This window comes from Myotis brandtii, unplaced genomic scaffold, assembly GCF_000412655.1.
Source record: "Myotis brandtii unplaced genomic scaffold, ASM41265v1 scaffold215, whole genome shotgun sequence".
NCBI classification, from domain to species: Eukaryota; Metazoa; Chordata; class Mammalia; order Chiroptera; family Vespertilionidae; genus Myotis; species Myotis brandtii.
In genome coordinates this window covers 5,686,845-5,708,896 of record NW_005358043.1, presented here as the reverse complement: position 1 = coordinate 5,708,896, position 22,052 = coordinate 5,686,845, and the positions used below count along the sequence as shown (strand labels likewise).

Here is a 22,052-nt window from a genome sequence, read left to right as displayed (position 1 = left end):
TATCATCTGTGCCATCACGCATACTTTTTTCTTGGCTGTTTGTAAGTTATAGAAATCATATCTAATATTTCCTCTCAAAATCAAATAATCTTCACACTACTGTTACCTACAGGACTTGAGAATTGACTGAAGGTAATATTTAGAGTTAAGTCTGAAATATCAAAAGTGAATATTCATTGTGGATTTTTAGGACTAGCATAATTTAACTCATACCACATAGTTATTAAAAAATAAATATTTAATATATTACCTCATCTCCAAATTGTATAATTCGGCAAGAATAAAATATGTTAATATTCTCACTGTTCACTCTATCGTCAAATGTTGAATTGCTTTCATTGTTATTTTTTGAGTCAATATTTTTAACCCTTTTATAAGGACTAAAATGTTTTTATTGGCACATTTTCACATTAGTTTTAGTTTAATACTGCCACATTTAGATGTCTGCCAACATAAAACTAACTTACTATGCCTTACTTTGAGTAAGAATGACCAAACAACAATCAAATAACTAAACTCTAGAAGGTGCTTAACAGAAGTACAATTTTTAAAAAATAAGCAAATGTTTGTAGCGTATGTTTTGAAACTTAGCATACAAAAGGTGGTATGCTATCATTTTACCTCATCAGCTAATGTAGATGATAATATGCATCAAAGAAAATATTTGATTTATACATTAATAGGGACTTTGCTTGTTGAACAAAAATCTCTGAATTAGGGACACATAAATGGGTATACTTCTTTCTGTAGGTAAGAAAATTTCTCCACAAGATCCAATACTCTACTCTGATATAACTGGCACAATCAGACTAAGGCGGTTGATTTTTTTACTGCAGGATGAGAGACCATCAATAAAATATTTAGAAGGCTTCCTCTGATGAGGCAGAAGAAATTCCCCCACTTTTATGGAGTATGTTTCCCAGTGACATATGCTGAAAGTAAAGATGTGGACAAGCATATTTATTGAGTTTACATGCAAATTATTTCATCTTTCCTTAAAGCTCAGAACTGTGCAAAAGCAACTGAGTAACATAATACTCTCATGTGTTAGGAAAAATTGCATCAATTTCAATAAAGTTGTTCCTGACAGATTTATATAAATGATTCTCTGAATATTGTTTATAAATTAGTTTTTACTAAACCAAACAATTCTTTAAATTAAGAAAAAATTGAGTACCTATCCCACAGAAAGGATTTGAATAATATAACCAAAATGGAAATTGCATCAACATGTTGACTCATTAGCAATCAAAAATGTAAATTATAATAGTGAGATTTCACCTAACAAATAGGCAAAAATGTTTTTCTGAAAGACACCAGTTTAAGGGATTGATGAAAATATTGGATACCCATGTTCAATGTTCTACTGGTGAGCGTGTGAACTGATACAATGTGTAATTGAGTACAGATTACTCTTTTATCTTTTAAAACTTACCTTTATTGTTGAAAGTATTATAGATGTCCCTTTTTTTCTCCCATTAACCCCATCCCCACCTCCCTCAAGGCCTTCACTGCACTATTGCCTGTGTCCATGGTTTATGTATATAAGTTCTTTGGTAGATCTATTCCCTGTGCCCCCTTCCCTCTGAGATTCATCAGTCTGTTCCATGTTTCCATATCTCCATGTCTCTAAATTAAGCTGCACACAAAAACTTAGCTTCTAGGATCAACTAAGAAGTTCAATAATTGAGACTTAATTAGATGTGGTAGACACTATTTATTTGTAAATATAGTATATAGTCAATAACATTTATATTGTAGTGCTGAAATAAACAGTTATATAGGTGCATGTGTGTACACATGCATACACATAAATATACTCTTTGTACACAGACATCTGCAGACATGCAGAGAACTATCCATGAGGGACATTCATTAAGGTGATAACTCTGCCCCCTGCATCTGGGACAGAATAATAAGTATTTTAAATGTTCTCTTATTTTAAAAAAATGGTTTAATTACTAGAGTTCTGGTATTCACTCGACAATATGAATAATGGTTTTTTAAAATGAAATGGGGAGATGCTTATTTATTTAAGGAAACTGTATAAAATTCATCACTTATGAACTAGAACAAGATTTTTAAAATCCATGTCCCTCAGATATTGCTTATTTGTGAAATAGAGTAAAGAATTACTGCCTTAATATTATCCTGAGCACTAGTAAATATACAAAATAAAAAGTTTGGCAATACCCTGGCAAGCAGTTTATGACCAAAAGTAAAATTCATAGGTTTTACCTTATTTTATGAATTTCAGATATTTTTCTTGGTCATGTACTAAAGTAGGCATACCCATAGAAGAGAAGTTTTTGATAAATGCATACTGTAATAAGTACTTAAAGCAGAGGCTTTTCCAGTCTATCTGAAATTTGTGTGAATGAAAAAACATTTACAAAAAAGTAATCTATAATAATAAATGACAACCTTCCCGACGAAGCCAGGGCTGCAAGGGAAGACCAGGTCCCGGGTGCCAGAGGGAAGCTGGTGCTGGCAGCTGTGGGAAGGAAGGCCTACTCTTGCACGAATTTTGTGCATCGGACCTCTAGTTTATGAATAAAGGGAGAAGGAAGGAATAACACGGAAATTGAAATCTAATTTTAGCACAATTTTTTTCTGTCTTAATTTCTTTTTTTAATGTAATTTTGTTGATTGTGGTTTATTTACAATGTTAGTTAAATGTGTAATCAGTATAAATAAATGCAATCATGCAATTTAATTAGGAATGTTATTTAGGCAAGTAATGACAAAATTCAGACATTCATGACATTTTTAAATTTCTTTGGAACTTTATTTTAAAACTGTAATTTGAATGAAAGGTAGTTAATATTCAAATTTAAGTATTTCTCTTTTTCCAAAAAAGTGGAAAAAATCTTGTTAAATTCAGTGGATTAAAATATATTATTACAGTTTGTAAAAAAAAACCCAAAATTGTAACTATACTTATATGATGTTTCACTTTCTATTTCTCATAATTTTCAAAGTTTGGGGCTTGAAGTTTTTTATTCTTGTGAAAGAATCTATTTAGAATATGATTTGCATTGTTGTTTTTTAACTCCAAATCATAGACTTACATCAAGAAATATATTTTTTCTATCTCAGGATATTTCACCTCTAATAATTGCTTGAGTTATTCATCAGGTGAACTGGGTAAGTGGGTAAATTATGCAAGTAATCAGCTAGAAAATACTCCAAAATACTTAATGGAGCAAATACATCTTTTGTATAAATTATTCCATGTTGAAGTATAAATAACAGTGTCGGTGTGAGTTAAAGAATTATATGCTTTCTGCTGTAACTAACATTATTTGTGAATCCTTACTTCACAATGTTTTTGAAATTCAGAATCATAAATCTTTCCAGTAAATTTTTCCACATTATTTACTGCAAAGTTTCTTGAAACTATTAAGACTAAGGAATTTTGCCCATTGCTTTGTGGCCCTAAGGTTGTTTGAAGATATGTTTCATTAAATATTTGAATCAAATGTGAGAAATAGAGTAACTTGTGGAGAATTATTTTCTCTTGCTCTGGCAATCTATATTAATATTTTAAAAGTCTTTAAAGTAATTGTGTTTTAACAGTGGACTTTTATTTCATGAAACTTATAAATAGAAAAAGAGGTGAGAAAAGTATTGGGCGTTGCACAGAAATTGGCAGGCTTGCTTCTAAATTTTCTGAAAAAATAAACCAACACATCTAAGTATTCAAGTCTAAGAATGAAGAACAGAGAAATAAAATTGTCGTAAGGAACAACTGCCTTGATGGGAAATGCCAGGTCACTATCTCAGCTTTGTCATGACATATCCCAGGGAAACAGACAGACTGGACAGTCTGGGCAGTTTTAGTGAACTTTTTATTAGAATCTATAATAATAAAAGTGTAATATGCTAATTAGGCCAGACGTCCTTCCTGATGACCTTCTGGACGAAGCCAGGGCTGCGATGCCTGAGGCAGCAGCGGCGGCGGCAGGTGGGGGGGCGAGCCCCTTGCACGAATTTTGTGCATCGGGCCTCTAGTAACAAATAAGAGCACAAAGATGAGTAAATGACACCTCCCCTGGCTAAGGTCATGGTAGTTTGTAGAAGCATGGCATTTAATCAATAATTACAATAATGAGAAGAACACGGCAGTAGGTTTAAGTAAAGTTCTATGAGATCACACTAAAACACTGTGCCTAGCCCTGGCTGTTGCGGTTCAGTTGGTTGAACATTGTCCCATGCACCAAGAGTTTGCCAGTTGGATTCCCGGTTAGGGCACATGTCCAGGTTGCAGGCTCAGTCCTAGTAGAAAGGTGTGCAGTAGGCAGCCGATCAGTGTTTCTCTCTTGTCTATGTTTCTCTCTCTCTCCTTCTCTCTTCCTCTAAAAAAATCAATGAAAACATATTTAAAAAGAAAAAAAAAACTCTGCCTAGGAAGATGTATCTTGATGATCATGAAGGTTTCACCAAGTTTAAATATTAAATTTGACCATCAAAATATGGACACTTAGGGCTATTTATCTCTTACTATAGAAGCAGCACATTATAGAAAAGATATAAAATGAATATATGCCAAAAGAATAAGCCAAAAAAAAGCTCTGACATCTTGCATGATACAGAGAAAAGTACTATTAATACTACAATGTATTTCTTTCTGTCTTTTTTTTTTCTTTTGTGTTATAGGTACAAAATATATATTGTTACCAAATTCAAAGACTACATACCATTTTTTTCTACTTTTTCATAAGTCTTTTTGCACATCTAAGGATGTTTACACAGTATCAAATCCTAAACAACTTTATTACAGATTGAAAATTTCCCCATAGAAAACTTTGATTAAATTATGATCCCACTACCAATATTAGGTAACATAATACTTGCTTCAGGAAAAACTCCTATCAAATACTGAACAATACAATTTTACTATAAATTTCTGTGAACATACTAGAAAAAATAATTGTATTTTATTGCATTTCTTTGACTTCTTATAATGTTAAACATTTTATATATCTTTTGGTATTTATATTTTATTGGAATTATCTATTTATGCCACTTGCTGTGAGTTATCTATTTATGGCACTTGCCCATTTTTAAAATTGAGGACTAATTAAATTGTTAGTATACTTAGTGGGCATATAGTTATATATATTTAGATACATCATATGTGCTTGCCATTTTGTAGGTAAAAATTAAATAGATATACATAGTATTAACCATGATCTGTGCTGCTACTGATGTTTTCCTGCTGGCCTTTTACACGTGTATGACACTGAATATAGGACCATTATTTTTTTTTTTGCTTAACATTCTTTAATGGTTTTATGTTGTTCTTGTGTGTTTTATGTAATGACCGAGTCTCCAATTAGAGCATTTTAAGATAATACTTTGTTTTTCTGTATTTTCAACAGTAGCACACTGAAGGAAGCTCATAAATGTAGATATTGTAGTGGTATTTTTCACTTTTATCAGGGTGATACTTAATATTTAACAACTAATAGTATATGGTCAGTCATAATGCTCACACACCAGACCATAGGGCTGAGCCCAGGTCTGGAGGCCTTGTCAAACCAGGTGTTTACCGCTTAGTTGTTGGGTTCTGTAGAGGGCATTGCTCATCTCTTTGCAGGGAAGTGAGGTGTTGGAGTGCAGTTCACCTGTTAATTTGTTCAGGTTGAACTTTAGAGTCACTTAGTTAAATTTCCAAAAAATATTGCTGGCTTTGAGTCTAATAATAGAATCAAATCTTCCACTTACTAAGGTTATCTTTTAACAAAGAAACATAGGCCCAGAAGGACTTGCCTGAGGTTACAGTTATAACCCGAGGAACATAATTTGAAACAAAAAACAATAGAGATAATTTTGTGATGAGGAAATTGAAGTTGATTTTGGCCTCTTGTCCAAGTCCCCACAAAGTCTCTAGAGGGCATTTAACCTATAGAAATGTGGGCTATTTTGATAATGGTATGATTTACATGATTTAAATCAGGCAAAATTTATAAAACATAATCTGATAGAAACACATGTGTTGGTTGGCATCTGTGGCCATTGGCTAAGTCAGCCTATGCTTGACATTGGCCATTATAGATTCTGATTCCACAGACTGAATATGGTCTGATGACAATATGCAATGAGATGGCGTCTGTCAGACATCTGGCAGCCATAATTAAATTGAGGCCCCTCCGTGATTCGGGCCCTAGGCATTTGGATGTCATCTTTGACACTGGGCACCATTATAACAATTGATTCCATCTGGTCTGTTCTGGCTCAGAGGACTCGAATTTTTTCTTAGAGAGGCTATTGGCCATGGCTGGTCCTTGTTTATAGAATTTTTCATCTCCCCTGGTTGGGACTTAGTTTTTTTGTGCAAAGCCCTTATTCTAAAGTCAGCCATTCCCCAATACATGAAACAAGGGTAGTTTAGGATGACTAATGATAAATAGAAGTGTTTTACCATATAAGTTTTTGTTTTTTATTGTGTTCTGGCGGCTCTAAACCAGTGGTTCTCAACCTTCTGGCCCTTTAAATACAGTTCCTCATGTTGTGACCCAACCATAAAATTATTTTCGTTGCTACTTCTTAACTGTAATGTTGCTACTGTTATGAATCGTAATGTAAATATCTGATATGCAGGATGGTCTTAGGCAACCCCTGTGAACGGGTCGTTCAACTGCCAAAGGGGTCGCGACCCATAGGTTGAGAACCGCTGCTATAAACTCTCACAGTACATAAATTTTTACAAGTTCAATAGAAAACCTGAAAACAAATATGTAATATATATGATCCAAAATAGCCCTAAATATGTTAAGATATTTAGCTAGCCAGTAGATGACAGGCTTTTATAGCTGGGAGGGATTGTAAAGGCTACAAAGCTGCCCCCTCTCATTTTATAGATAGTAGGCAGTGACATACCTAAAACTTCGATGTAGGTTCATGATACAGCATTTTCTACAGAAAACCTAAAGTAGCTTATTAAAGACAGATTCTCAGGTTTAATTAAATGCTATTTTCTCTGTTTATAAATTATTTGTAGATATGGCTCATGTGAAAATGAGTTTATTCTTCAAATCTGACAGCTTTATTTGAAAACTCAGTGGATGGTCTGAGTTATTTGACAATTGTCCTTTTTATTATGAAACAGGAAGTTATATCACCATAAAACAAATGCTGAAATCTACTTGAAGTAATGTATTTATTTTTAAATTTCTACTTGGCAGTTAATAATAGAAATTTCTTAATTAACAAGATTATTAATTATTTATTTTAAAGTACTTAACAATCTTTCAAGATATAATAAAAATATAATCAATATTAATGTGCTATTATGGCTATGTTTTTACATTAATTAATATTGTTCCATTTACTCTCATTGGTACAGTCAACTTGATGGATATTGTAGTTCTTATTGCTTTCAAATATTAGATTGTTTATATAGTTTTGCTCTTTTAAATAATCCATTTTGTCCAATTTACTTTTTTAAATTTTAGATTATTTCTTTTTGTCATGTCATTAGGCTTTGTAATAGATTGCTGAATTGGCCCCTGAAACACTAATCAGAGGCAGATTAGAGAATAGTTAAGACTAAACCTCTGGATCAAGCTCTGGTTACCTTCCTAGTCTAGCACCTCTCATATGTATCAATGTCCTCATATGTAAAATGGGCTAATAATGATACATGCCAAATACACTAATGTATGCAAATTTTTAGAGCATTGCTTGAAATTTAACTAATTCTAAGTGAGGATTAGTTATTTTTATTAGTATTAACCCATATTAAAAGCAATACATAAAACTCCCATTAACTTAATACAGTTTTATTCTTTCTATTTTTATACTTTAATAAATATATTGCAGTACTTTAAAATTGTCTTAAACTTTAAGCATTTTCCCATAGAATAATTTGTCATTTTTATGGGTAAAATTAAAATGTCTGCTTATTATCTTATTTAATATATTAAACTTTAGAATTATAAATTAATTCTATTTTGTAATGTTTGATTAGATTTTCCCATTCTGCTTATTTTTTGTATATTTTTTACACTGCCTAATATTCTTTTTTAAAAAATGTTTGTTTATTATTGTTTTCAGAGAGAGGTTTTTACACTGCCTAATATTCTTTTTTAAAAAATGTTTATTATTGTTTTCAGAGAGAGGGAGAGAGACATAGAAACATCAATGGTGAAAGAGAATCATTGATCAACTGCCTGCTGCACACCCCCTATTGGGGATCGAGCCCGCAACCTGGGCATGTGTCCTGACCAGGGATTGAACCATGATCTTCTGGTTCATAGGTCGATGCTCAACCACTTAGCTGAGCCACACTGGCCAGGCCTGCCTAATATTCTTTAGAAAAATACCCTACAGTAACCCAGAACCCTACAATGGCTCAGAAGTCAGAGAAGGAGACTCATGGCGAAGGGGTGTGCAGGTGCTTAAATGTTGGCCTAAGGCCTTTATGGTTCTAATGCTCTGCTGTCTCAGAAACTGAGCTCCTATGCGTCAAACTTCTTGAGTAATTTTCACTTATTTTCTACTTTTAACTTAAAATTATTCTTGTTTCATCTACTCCAGATCTTCTCAATTTAGCTGGGCCATGTCCATTCTTCAAAGACATATGTTGCATTTCTTACTGAGTCCATTAAAGGAAAAAGGGCTGAGATGATGAACTGCAACCCTAAGTGTTGTTGAACATCACTCAACTGGCCAGCAACTATTTTAGAATCAAACTCAAATAAGATAAATAAGAGCTATTATAGATTTGTTTTCCCACAGTTTCCTCCTTCATCCACCCTGTTACCTGACTATTAAAAAACATGGCTAAAATCCTAAGAAGTTGGACAATAAATTGCATACATCACTTGTAAGACATTTCTCAAATAAGCAGCAAACTGACCAATCATTCATTTACTCACTCATTCTTTCGTAATAAAAAAACCTTTAAATAGTTATTACATTTCAGTGTCTGTGCTTGTACTGATGGGACAAAAATATAAGTAAGATAAAGTCGCTCTTCTAAAACATCTCTGCATCAGGTGTCTTTAAGGCAGGTTTGGGGATGTACTACGAGGACTCACATGACTCAGCATATAGCTGTGCCCATGGTTATGATTTATTACAGAAAAGAGATATAACCAAAATCTGCAGAGGGAAAGGCACTTGTGTGGAACCAGGGCAAGTTTCCAAAAACCCTCTTCAGCAGGAGCACACAGGATGTTTAATTCCTCCACCAACAAGCTGTGACAACACATGTGAAGTAGTACTGTCTACAGGGAAGGTCATTAGAAACGCAATGCCCAAGGTTTTTAATGGGAGCTGTTCACATAACTGCCTTCTGTCCAGCATTTCCCAAAATTCCAGACTCCCAGAAGGAAGGCAGGTGTTCAGCATAAACCTTATTGTTTACTCAAAAGGCTTAGCCACAGTGAGCCACTCTTATCTGTTAGGGAAATGGGGGGAATCGCCCTAAGTCTAATTTCTTCACCACCAGCCAAGGGCCTTGCAAACACAATTTTCTGTGGATAGCAGTCTCAGGCTGTGTTAACTCTTTTCTGCATAATCGCACATTCAAGTGACAGGCAGAAAAGTGTTTCAAAAGTCGGGTAAAAAGAGTTATTGCATTATAGAAGAAAACTCAATTAGCTCTGCCTGGTTGACTCAAGGGAAGCTTTATTTAACAAGACAATTATTGAGCTGAATCTTGAAGAAACTTGAAATTTTCTAAAATCCGGGGTGAGGAAAGGCTTGTCTCCATGCAAAAGTAACTATTCATTGCAGTAAAGAGATTACTGAGAAATTCTGCGTGGTGGGAGCACAGGGCCTAAAGGGGAGTCAGAGACAAGGGAGTGTTTGAAACAACAGCATGAAGTGGTTTATAGTTTTGTGAGTGGTAAGGAGCCATTAGAGGTTTTAATAGAAAAAATAAGTGAATACATTTGAAAAGTATACCAGGTAACAACAGCAGGAAACAGGATTGGATAAGAAAGAGTTTGAAGACAGTAAGACCAGTTTGGAGGCAAAAGGTGGTGATGACATGATGTAAGGCACCTATGGAGGGACCAGAACCAAAGCAGTAGTTCTTACCCATGAAGGTACAAAGAATTACATCGGGAGCTTAAAAAGATTATGATGTCTAAGTCCCACTAAAGCCCTTTTATATCTCTCAACAAAACATTCTGTATGCTTTCACTTCTGTCGCTCTCTTACTCTATAATGCTATCAGCGAAACCTCAAAGCCCACTGGGTAGTCAGTTCATTATAGGACATAACCAGAGACATATCATTTGCATAAAATTTCTTCCTCACTTTGACAATAAATTGAGATGCAAAGCCATATGGCAGTCTACCTTAGCCAAATAATTTTATCTTTTCTCAGATGAATCTAGCCAATAAATCTGTATGCAGTGAAGCATATCAGTGTTTCTGCAGAGGACTCAGAGGGGTGATTTTGTTTTCTTGGTAAGCGCAGACCCAAAGCGCTATCAAAAGGTGCGGATGGATCCTAATTACATAAGATTCATGTCAGTATATGTAGTTACTTCTTGGTGGTTCCATGTATATTGTGCATATGATTTGTATGCAAGCCTCAAGGAATGGGTTCCAAGATGTTTTCAACATATAACTATTATAATAATTAAATGTAAGGTATTTAAATAAAATCATTAGGATAGCACACAAATATAAACATATATAGCCCTGCACAGCTTTCTTCCCTATTGTTTTTATATTATTTTACATTATTTCATTTTATAGTATATGATGGCACAAAAGACACTTGCTAGGTTTGCAAATAATGATAGAAGGATATACATAAGTTTCTTTTATTCTCATTAGCTAGGCATTATTGGATTTCATAGTGATGTTCTATTTGAAATATAATGAAATGACTTCTTCAGTAATAGCTTATCAGCTATTTTAATTAAGTAAAATATTTTAAGAATGTGTTAAGATCAACTTATATGTTATATACAAAAAATACATCCTTAAGTTTTCTCTCTTTATATTCAGATGGGAGTCATTAGATATATTTAATGTTTTTTTTAGTTATATGATTAACAACTATAGCAAAATACGTTGGAGAACATTATCTTTGAAGGGTTTCAGCGGTAGTTTAATTAACATACAGTGGACAGAAAGCATACAATCTGTTCAAACAGATGATTCGAAGATCCCTCCTGTTGCTTTTGTTTTCACTGCAGCTGGGAAGGGAAAGATTATATTGCATATATCGTTCATCTTGTTTCTGAATGATTTGTTTTGGTGGTGATTTAAAACATTTTCATGAGTTTGAAAACTTGTGAAGTGTATAGGAATAATTCACAGTGTAGATAACTAGGCTGTGGTTTTGTCAGTTTTTCTCCATCTTTATTTCTGTAAAACATCCATTTTTGACTTGTCTTATCTTCTTTAAAAATGATTCTGAAAAGGGACCAAAATCTAAGCCAATTTTATACTTCAGTCTACTGAATAATGAACATATAGGAATGCATCCTCTGTACATGATTGGGCAGTCTTGCTTATTCATCACATAACCAGAGAAAGAGAGTTATGTCTAAAATAGCAACCAAAGGAAAATTCATGGAGGCCAGGCTCTAAAAATTAAAAATTTTCTCATTAGAAAACCCTCAGGTCCTTCTTTAGATTATGTTTAGTCTTTGTAAATACAATTGGAGGCAGCAAGTGATCCATTTTTATCAGTTTATCCAGTTTAAGGTAGCAAATTTTAGAAGGAGCAAGCCCATCCATGATGGAGACAATCCAGTCAATGATTGTATTAGCTGATGTGATGGTAAAGCAAGAGAGAAAAATTTTAAAACACAGCTGAAAAACTAAAAAAAACACAACACCAAAACTGCACAGGTATCTGCAGACTTACCTTTGTAAGTGCTGGAGTAAACATTGATTCTTGCTTCATCTGGGAGGCCTACCTGTTGGTTAATTTCCCTTCCCCAGTAATCTTAATAATAAAATTTGAATAGTCACTGCAAAAACAGGAGTTTGACACATTAATGAAACAACCCAAACTTCAGTGTAAGCGGTGTTAAAAGATAATGTTTGACATATTACAAAATTTAAGTTCACCTGAGCAAGAATGAGTTCCAAGGGACAGCACCAAATCAGAAGGGGTTAGGAGCACACCAAGGACAGGAGCTAAGGGAGAGACTTTTCTGGAGAAGAGGTGGAAGCAAAGTAAGGAAACCATTTGATTGGCTACAGCTTCAGCATTTGATGGATTCAGAAAAGTAGAGTTGGCTGTTTGTGACTGATGGCCCTTAGGTTTGATTTAACTCTGAGGCATTTACAGGCTTAGGTTGGGGTTTGCTTACTATGTAGGCTGCTAAGGTATTAGTACCACCTCATTCTAATGGCCTCCTTGTTTAATTGACTTAACAGCGGGGAATATGAACTTTATTGTTCCTGAGATTTGAAGCGCCCTTTTATTTCTTCTCTTGGGTAAGAAAACAGGGAGAGAAAGAGAAAGGGGGCTCAGGGAAGTTGGGAAATGGAATTCCTATGCACACAGCCCCTCCCATGCTGCTTATTTCACCTACTGCCTGCCCTGGGCCAGAGCCGCAGGAGCTGGTGTGACTGACCGGCCTGATAGGCATCATGGAAAATAGTATATTTTATCTTGTGCTATAGACATCTGAAAAGATAGTGGTAAAATCAATATCAGTTAATTAATATCCAGCAATAATACTAATTTAAAAGAAACCCAGAGTTGTTTTGAAATTCTGTTTTGAAGATTTTAATAAAATCTAAGTCTTTGAAGTTTTTGGTATATTTTCCCTAATTTACATTATACTAGAAGGGATAATTTAAAAGAAACCCAGAGTTGTTTTGAAATTCTGTATTGAAGATTTTAATAAAATCTAAGTCTTTGGTATATTTTCCCTAATTTACATTATACTAGAGGGGAAAAAAACAACAACCTCCTTTTGTGTGATTTTAAAAAATATTTCTTTGTATCTAGGACTGTTGACTCCATTAACTGCATTGCATTTGCCACATTGCTTATTTAGGTTGACAATTGAGCCAGGACCCTGTGTAGATTTTCAGTTGTTCCTCCAGGACTGTTTGTATTCAGATGCCCACCCTCCTAGTGCAAGGCAAATGCACAGCCCTAAGGTTAACCTAAGCCTGGTGCTAGGAGGTCCTGATTTGGTTGTTGTAAAACTTATTGCTTATCTTTGTTGTAAGTTGCCTCATATAATTTTAGTAATGAGGCAGGATATATAAATGAAGCAAATAAAACTGCTCTCTGTATCTTTGCCTAGAATCGTAGGTCTTACACATCCTTAGGAAAAGCTGTCTACTTCAGGTAAAATAGTGTCATTCCCATTTAAAATATAGGGTAACTAAAGCACGGGGAGTTTTGTGAACTATTCTCAACCCCATATCCAGCAAACCTAACACTAAAATTTCCACTCAAAGTCTCCTGAATCCTTGTACAGTATTTCTTCTATTACACAATTCTGTCTAGTCCTGTCATTCTTGCTCCAAAGAGACTATCAACAATTCATCGGCCTATTCACTCATTCAACAAAAATTTACTGAGCACTGTCCAATGGCTAGTGGGAACAACAGTGTTAAAAAACAAACATTTCCCTCCCTGGTTAGGTGGCTCAGTTGGCTGGAGTGTTGTCCTATGCACCAAAGGGTTGAGGTTTCAATTCCTGTTCAGAGTACATACCTAGCTTGCTGCAAATTCAATCCCCCGTAAGGGTGCATACTGGAGGCAACCAATGGATGTTTCTCTCTCATATCTATGTTTCTCTCTCCCCCTTCCTTTCTCTCTAAAATAAATAAAATCATATCCTCAAGTATTAAAAAAAAGGAAACATTTCTTGTAGTGGAGGGTGGGAGGGGACCATAATCAACCCTTTCTCTCTAAAATAAATAAAATCATATCCTCAAGTGAGTATTAAAAAAAAGGAAACATTTCTTGTAGTGAAGGGTGGGAGGGGACCATAATCAATCCTTTTCGTACATGAGCTTTTTGCAGTCTTACAACAGTTCTATGAATTGAACATAGTGCTACATTTTTGTGGCATTTCTGGAGTTCTTGGTCCTTTTCATTCTCCATGGTTCTTTTAAATCCTATCATTCTATGAGCCCATAGAAAAGTCTAGATTGCCGACCCTGTGGTAGTGTTTCTCTCTAAGCTGTATCCACTAAAGCATCAGGCAGTAGGAGATCTTTTAAGTTCATGATGAAACCAAAGAATAGTCTCTCTGTCAAGAAGAATTATCACCTTTTTTTGAGTTGAAAGGGAGATATTTTAGACTATTTTCCTGTGATGAGTAGTGGTAGCCTTACCTTAGTTATTAGAGTTCTGAGTAACTGAGTCAATGGTATCATAAGCCACATTAAACACATTTTGGTTTCTTGGAATGTTCTTGTATTGAGAGGAACCTCACAGCTATGATTAAATCACTGCTCTCTTAAGCTCTTTTTGAAGCCATATCCTGCCAGTTATAAAGGCTGTCATTTCATATCTTTTGGTAATAGTTGTGTAGAAGAGGACTGTTCTTCTTAGTCAGAAACTGAATTTCTCAGACTTGTGGTATACCTTCCCCTGCTGACCCACAGAAATGAAAGACTAGGACTAATGATTAAATCTAATTTTCCCTCCTGTAGTGGCAGGATGAGCTGGGTCAGCAAGGACAGTCCCTGCAGATAGCTTTAAAATACATTTGTGATTTGATCCCCTTGCCTTCCATTTCATTTCTCTAAGTGCCTATCACTGTCATTCTTTACCACCCCAGCAAGTTTCTAAGGTAAGAACAGCACAAGTGAACAAGAGCATTTGTGATGCCTCCCGAGAGCGTTGCTTATTAAATGAGTTAGGCAGTGAGCCAAGTCTGACTTGTGAGCTACAAAGCAGGGTAGCACATTTACACGAAGATCATTCTGTGTATTATTTAAACTGTTCAAACACATTATTGCCCCTCTGCTGTTCAACATAACTCATGTGAAATGGATATTAGTTCACAAGTTAATAATGTCTGACTTTTATATTCAAATGGACTGAGAATCACTTGGTTTTCATTCCTTTGTCTAGATTGTAGCTTGTTTTCTCAGAACAACCGGGGAATATTTATGGAGTGTGTTGTGGAAGGTGGGGAGGGGAGGGAATAAAAATGCATTGCTTTAGGGCTGCACATCTGTTTTAGAGACTCTGCTGGGTCTTCACATTAACCACTGTCACGACTTATGATGTGCCCTAAAATTGCATTCTACTCAGAGACGTGCATACCAACTCAAAATAGTACCATTAAACAGATTTCACTGGTATGAATTAGTTCTCTATTTTCATGACTAGCAGATATTTTTCCTACTGAAGTTGATAACATGTGTATGATTCATAGCAAGTAAGTAATTCGTTGTTTTATTTACTTTCAAACAGATTGGCAACACCAAGTTGCTCAGGCCTTCCCGCAAGCAGAAGAGGAGATAGAAGTAGACACACATACATTCAGCCACAGGTGGAAAAGGAACACAGATCCCCTCAAGGCTGTGGACACGAACCGAGCGAGCGTGGGCCAAGACTCCCCAGAGCCCCGAGGTTTCACAGACCTGCTGCTGGATGATGGGCAGGACAACGCCACCCAGATTGAGGTAAACAGCCTGAATAATTGAAATGGATTAATGAGTACAGTTATGGTAAGGCACCGATATATATGTACTGTCATTTCAACTCAATCTAGGACTTTTGGACCATTTTTTGTGTGTAAAGATCAATTTAATTCATTGATAAATAATTAATTTGTTAATATTCAGTAATCCAATAATAAACAATTCTATTAAATAAATAAATAGGTAAACCATTTAATCACCCACAAATTCATTTACTCATGAAACAGACAAGCATGGACTTGGTGTGGTGAAGGCAGTGAGGGGAACACAAAGATGAAGACAATACAGCACCTGACTGCAGGGGATGTACCGTGTAAGAGGGTCTCCTCGCCATTATCAAATCATCCCTATACCAGGCGATATGTACAGAAATATATACAGGCTGTAGCATGGCAGGCATGGAGGAGGGAGTGATCATCTGCTTGGGGCTAGGAGGTGGGCTGTTGTCAAAGAAGTTAACTCTAGAGGTGGGCATCTAGTCAGGGTCTTGGCGGGTTGAGAAGAGTCCGCCAGGTTGACAACTTGGCAGTGGGGAGAGAGAAGAATCCTGGCAGAGAGAATTTCATCTGCAGAGGCCGAGTCGAACAACAGCATGGCAGGCTGAGGGGTCCAGGGCTGGGGTCTTTCTGGCTTGTAGGGCTTTCCGTGCTAAAAGTGGGACAGTGCTGGGCAAACTGGGACAGTTGGCCACTCTGACTGTAAGTAATTCTTTGTTATGGGTGGAGCCAGGAGGTGGAAGGGGAAGGGAGGAAGGAGAAGGGGTTGGTGATGGGTTTGGTGAGTCTGGAAGTTTGCTGAGGGCATATTTTAGATAGATTTTAGGGTTACCCAGAGGCCTCAGTCCTGAACATTGCAAATCATAAAATATGATCTTGTTAGTACACTAGATATAACAAAAACAACACTTATGGAAATAAGCAAAAACCACCCAAATGAGAACAGAAGCTGTTTTACTCAGTTTGCAATAGCAAGGGAGCCAGCCTCCATCACTTGCCTTTGGTGGAGACTCATAAGTAGTCAAGGCATGGGAAAGGTTTTCAGTTAAAAAAAGAGAAATCCTTACATAAGATCTGATTGGTGATTGTTGGCCTGCAGAAGCTAGAAGTAGGCTATTTAAAAACAGAACACTTCCTGTGATTGGTTGGGGGCGCATATACAGCTCTCTGTGGTTGGTCCTGAGTTGGACGCAAGGACAAAAAAATAGAGAAGAATTAATCAAGTCCTGCCCATCATGGGCCAGTTGCTGCCAAGCTTCTGTTCTGGCTCCCTGGACTCTAGAGCAGTGGTTCTCAACCTGTGGGTCGTGACCCCTTTGGCGGTTGAGCGACCCTTTCACAGGGGTCGCCTAAGACCATCCTGCATATCAGATATTTACATTATGATTCATAACAGTAGCAACATTACAGTTATGAAGTAGCAACGAAAATAATTTTATGGTTGGGTCACAACATGAGGAACTGTATTTAAAGGGCCAGAAGGTTGAGAACCAGTGCTCTAGAGGATGGGGTCAGAGTTCTGTTGTCATCCATGGTCTGACCATTGTCCATTTGTATATTCTCTTTCAATCTGAAGTTTTAGTTTCTACTTTCTCCCAGGTGACATGCTTAATACTTTTTAAGAACCAGACACCATTCTTTTTTACTGCTGTGAACTACTCATTCTTTAGGAAAAAACTCAAGTTCATGAAATAGATACAACATAGTTCTGCCAATTGTATCAAGGCATCACTTGCTGCCTCATTAGCGAGAGGACTTTTCAGAAGATCTGCAGCACAGGCCAGTGGCATTCTATGTATGTGGGAAGCCCAACGATTTTCAAAACCCCTCTCCATCTCCTTAACTAGTATGTGACTCTGATGGCCCCGGGCTGCCTCAGCCAGGACCCTTAACAGGCCACAGAGGGTGTGCCAGGAGCAGAAGTCGCACAATATCTCTGAGAAGCTATTCGCCTCCTGCCGTGTGCCTGCTATTTTGGCAACTATGTTGTTATAGCAACTCAGAGTAGGGAACATTATTCTTCCCTGAGAAGCTCTTCAGCTGGGGTGCAGCATAAAGAAAGGAGAGCTCAGCAGAGGTGTTTACTCTCTGCACACAGCTGCACCACTGAGATGGCAAGTGGGGGGCACAAATTCCTAGAACTCTGTGATCTCTGTGCAGGATGCCGAATTCTCCCTAATCTCTTGTAGAATAGAAAAGCTCTTTGCTCAAGGATGTATGAGCCCTCCTCGAAATACAGCCCAGTAGCTATTATAGCTCTGATTTTGTAATTCAGCCAATTTTTTCTTTTTCTACTTTAACAGAGGGAGACCTCCTAATGTCAGTGATTTTGAATCGGTGAAAAGAAAAAGGAAGGATGCTGCAGGGCGCTATTTGCTGGGTGCTCGAGCGGCGCTAAGATCAGCCAGGTGTTGCACGGATATTGTTTTTCTTAGTCCTTATATCAGCCTAGACTAGAGAGATCGGCATCCCCAGGTTCTCTGAGCCAGTGATTTTGAATCGGTGAAAAGAAAAAGGAAGGATGGTGCAGGGCGCTATTTGCTGGGTGCTGGAGCGGCGCTAAGATCGGCCAGGTGCTGCATGGATATTTTTCTTAGTCCTTATATCAGCCTAGAGAGATTGGCATCCCCAGGTTCTCTGAGCAATCTCAGTGACTTACATGAGGGCGATATCAGGTTTAGTGTTTCAGATTCAGGTTTAGCATTTTTAATAAGGACTCCCATTAATGAGTAAAGAAGCTGAAGCTTGCATGTAAACTCAGGTTTAGCCTTCCTACTGGACTTGGCTTCCTCTAATATATAAGGAACAATAAATGGCACTTTGATTACGGGAGGATTTTGGACAGCAGAAGCACCCAGATAGCAATATGACAGCAGCGTTAGAGTTTCAGTCTGGCTGGAAGGGGACTTACCTTGAAATTAGATGTGTACAGGAATAGGACTCCCTCTATTTTGAGAGTTTATTTATTTTGATGGCATTCTGGGGACTGATGAAGATTATTGGGGATCTAAAGTCCCATAAGTCATCTCTTGGCACCACCATAACTCTGGAAACAAAAGCCTACATCTGAAACTTTTCTGCGAAGTTTATTTATCCTGGCCCTTGAAATAGTATTTTTGAACATTGTTGTATCTCTTTTTGGGGAAAATACTTTTGTTGGATTGAGGTAAACAGGAATAAAAAGAGAAATGAACCACATGTTTATAGAGTGACCGTTCTGTGCTGGGCATGGGGGCAAGATCTTTCTTGTCTTTTAGGAATAGGCATTTTGCTCTATATAGCTGATTATAAGCAATAGCATGAAAGCCAGTGTGCTTTTTCCTTTAGAGCAGCGGTTCTCAACCTGTGGGTCGCGACCCCTTTGGCGGTCGAACGACCCTTTCACAGGGGTCGCCTAAGACCATCCTGCATATCAGATATTTACATTACGATTCATAACAGTAGCAACATTACAGTTATGAAGTAGCAATGAAAATAATTTTATGGTTGGGTCACAACATGAGGAACTATATTTAAAGGGCCAGAAGGTTGAGAACCACTGCTTTAGATGCTTCCACAGCCGATGTCAGGAATCAGAATTATTTTGCCTGAGAGCCCGGGCTGTACTCGGAGTTCTTAAAATAATTTGTACCCCACTGAGACTAAAACCACCCGTTAGGTATTCCTGTGCATGTCCTCACTTCTGCCATGTCTAGACTTTATATCCCACTTTCACTAAACAAAAACAAAGGACAATAGCATATTTACTATTTTGGCACAAATTCATTATAAAACAAAGACTGTTATTCTCTTAAATTGGTACAGTATTTTTTCTGGCTCTGCACAAGAACAGATAATGGTGGGATTGTAGAACCCAGTGTCCCAACTAAAGAATTCTTCCAATTGAAGTTTTTGTTGTTGCCATTGTTTTTTGTTGTTTTTCTTTTTTTAATATTCTTCCGGTGAGGATATAAAGATGTCTTGAAATCATTTGTACTTCTTGTTGAGCCAGCATGGACTCAACAGTGAGCAAATGCCACTGTTGATCTGAATGTTGGTCCATGTGAGACTTCCTTTTTGTAATTTCTCTGATCGTGTGGACATGTAACCACTTAGCCAAGGAGAAGAACAGGGCCTTCTTCTGATTTGTAGGTGTTGAGAGTGTGGTGTCATAAGGCAATCATTCCTGTGCTATGTTTTGTGATTACTTTGGGAATATGAAGGCTTTCAGGACTTTCAGGTAAAGTAGAATTCCATCCACACTCAGCCTTGCTTGAGCAGCCTTCAGTGTAGCCCATGACCCCAGGGACACACACATGCGCGAGCAGCCTTCAGTATAGCCCATGACCCCAGGGACACACACATGCACGGGCAGTCCGGGTACCTTCACCTCGCCGCTGGCTGCCCAGAGAACTCAGAGCATCAGAGGTGCCTTATAGAACCGAAAGGGCCTGAGGGGTCAGTGTTTGGTGAGTTTCATAAAGCTCACTTGCATTATCTTATTCCTGTGTGACGGTGTTGGTAACTTACTATTCTTCACTTGACATAAATCAACCCCGAATTCCTTCCTAACACACTAAACCAAATATGTGTTTTTTAACACTTATTCATATGGAGCTTTATATTCCCTCTCTTGGGACAATGGAAGTGTTCCTGAAAAGGATTTTTTTTAAAACATTTATTTATTTGGTTTTAATTTATTTTTAAATTTATTTTATCTTTATTATTGAAGGTATTTCCCCCCCATTGACCCTTTCCACCCCACTCCAAACCCCCATCTGAGGCCTTCACCCCACTATTGTCTGTGACCATGGGTTATGCATATATGCATATAAGTTCTTTGATTAATCATTGAAAAGGATTATTACATGTGATTTTTTTTTTTCTTGATTGAAAAGAACCTGGATGACTTGAAGAAGGGAAGATTTAAAAGTAGGGCTTATGGATTGTATAAGTGTAGCTTTATGTTCCAAACTGACTCAGAAATTGTGAGCTTGACCAGTGCCTCTCAGTGGATGCAGATGTGTCTAGACCACAGGCTACACTTCGAGTTGCAAGGAGTTAGAGTACCAGGTAGATTACCTAGTGGTTTTGAAAATAGAAAGGTTCCCAAAAACCTTAGATAGAGTTGCTTACCATCAACGTGTCTCATGGATTTCTCATTCTGGTACCAAATTAGAAACTGCAGGTATCTTCGGCAATTCTTGAATCATGCATGTTTCTCTTATCTGAGGAGGTACTATGGAGAATGGTCACCAAATATGTGTGATAAGTGTAACTAAAAACTAGAGCTTTTTCTCTTAACTTCATACGGGAAAACTCTCTGATCTTCTGTTGGGGTCTACATTTGTCCAGTGTGTCTGCATCTTATTTTTACAACTTGCACAATATGTTTCTCTAAAAAGTTAGCACTTGCTAATTGGTGCACACATGGTTATCATGTGTGTGCTAATATTTTATCACACTTTCTCACTAGGTAATGCATTTGAAAGGAAAGAAGTCACTGTCAAATGCTTAATCTTAAAAAAAGAGTATGGTTGCTTTGATGGTTATGTTACAAAGAAAAAGGCAAATTCTATTATGTCCCATCTGGGCAGAATGTCCATGGTATATTTGCAGTATAGAGAATACATCAGAATATTCTCAGTAAATGAAAATCCTACTGCTCCTGTGTCTCAGAGATCTAATGGCAACAATAATGAATAAAAATGTAAGATAGTAATAAAACACATTATCCCATTTCACAGAAAGAGAGTAATGGAAACTGGCAGAATACTGCTGTCCTGATTCTTTCTAGGCCACTATTCTGTTTAGTGATCTCATGGAAGAGGAGACTTTCATCTGGGAAGAATGTGACCATGCACATTTGTGACATTTTTCCAAAAGGAAAAAGTACCACCTGATACTGAACAGCTCTGTTCCTATATTTATTATGAATGTGAAAAGCTGGTGTTGGTTTTTCTTAATGAAAAATTTCCATTTTAGGGGGTGTTAAACTCTCAGAGGCTTTAGTATGTGGTTGCAGAACCAGAAAGCTGTGCAAGGGAATTCTAAGATTAGTCCTGAAGGAACACATTTATTTGACTCAAGAGTGAATTGAAATTTCCCAAATGCATGTTGGTGTCGGATTGGCTTCCACAAAAGATGAGAAAGAAAGATATGAGGGCATATGAACCAAGTCAGAAAGAAAGAGTTAGAAGGTAGCCATGTGTCAGATATTTTAGACAGTGAGTTTCACACAGATTTGGCTTACACAACAAATACTTATTTCTCACACTTCTGCAGGCAGAGAAGTCCAAGATCAGGGGTGCTGGAGGATATAGTGTCTGGTGAGAACCTGTTTCCTGGTTGATAAATGGCCATTATTCTACCGAGTCCTCACATGGCTGAAGGGCTGGAAAGCTCTCTGGGGCCTTTTTTAGAAAGGCCCTAATTTAATTTATGGGGGCTCCACCCTCATGACCTAAT

General features: G+C 37.0%; 1 protein-coding gene across 1 annotated transcript in view; it reads left to right on the top strand.

Moving 5' to 3' along the window:
* Window positions 1-22,052, top strand: part of PLXDC2 (plexin domain containing 2) — a 451,667-nt gene that overhangs the window by 194,940 nt on the left and 234,675 nt on the right. The window contains exon 2 of the mRNA XM_014539380.1: window positions 15,380-15,591. Coding sequence (XP_014394866.1) covers window positions 15,380-15,591 — 212 coding nt within the window. The remainder of the gene's footprint in view (window positions 1-15,379; window positions 15,592-22,052) is intronic.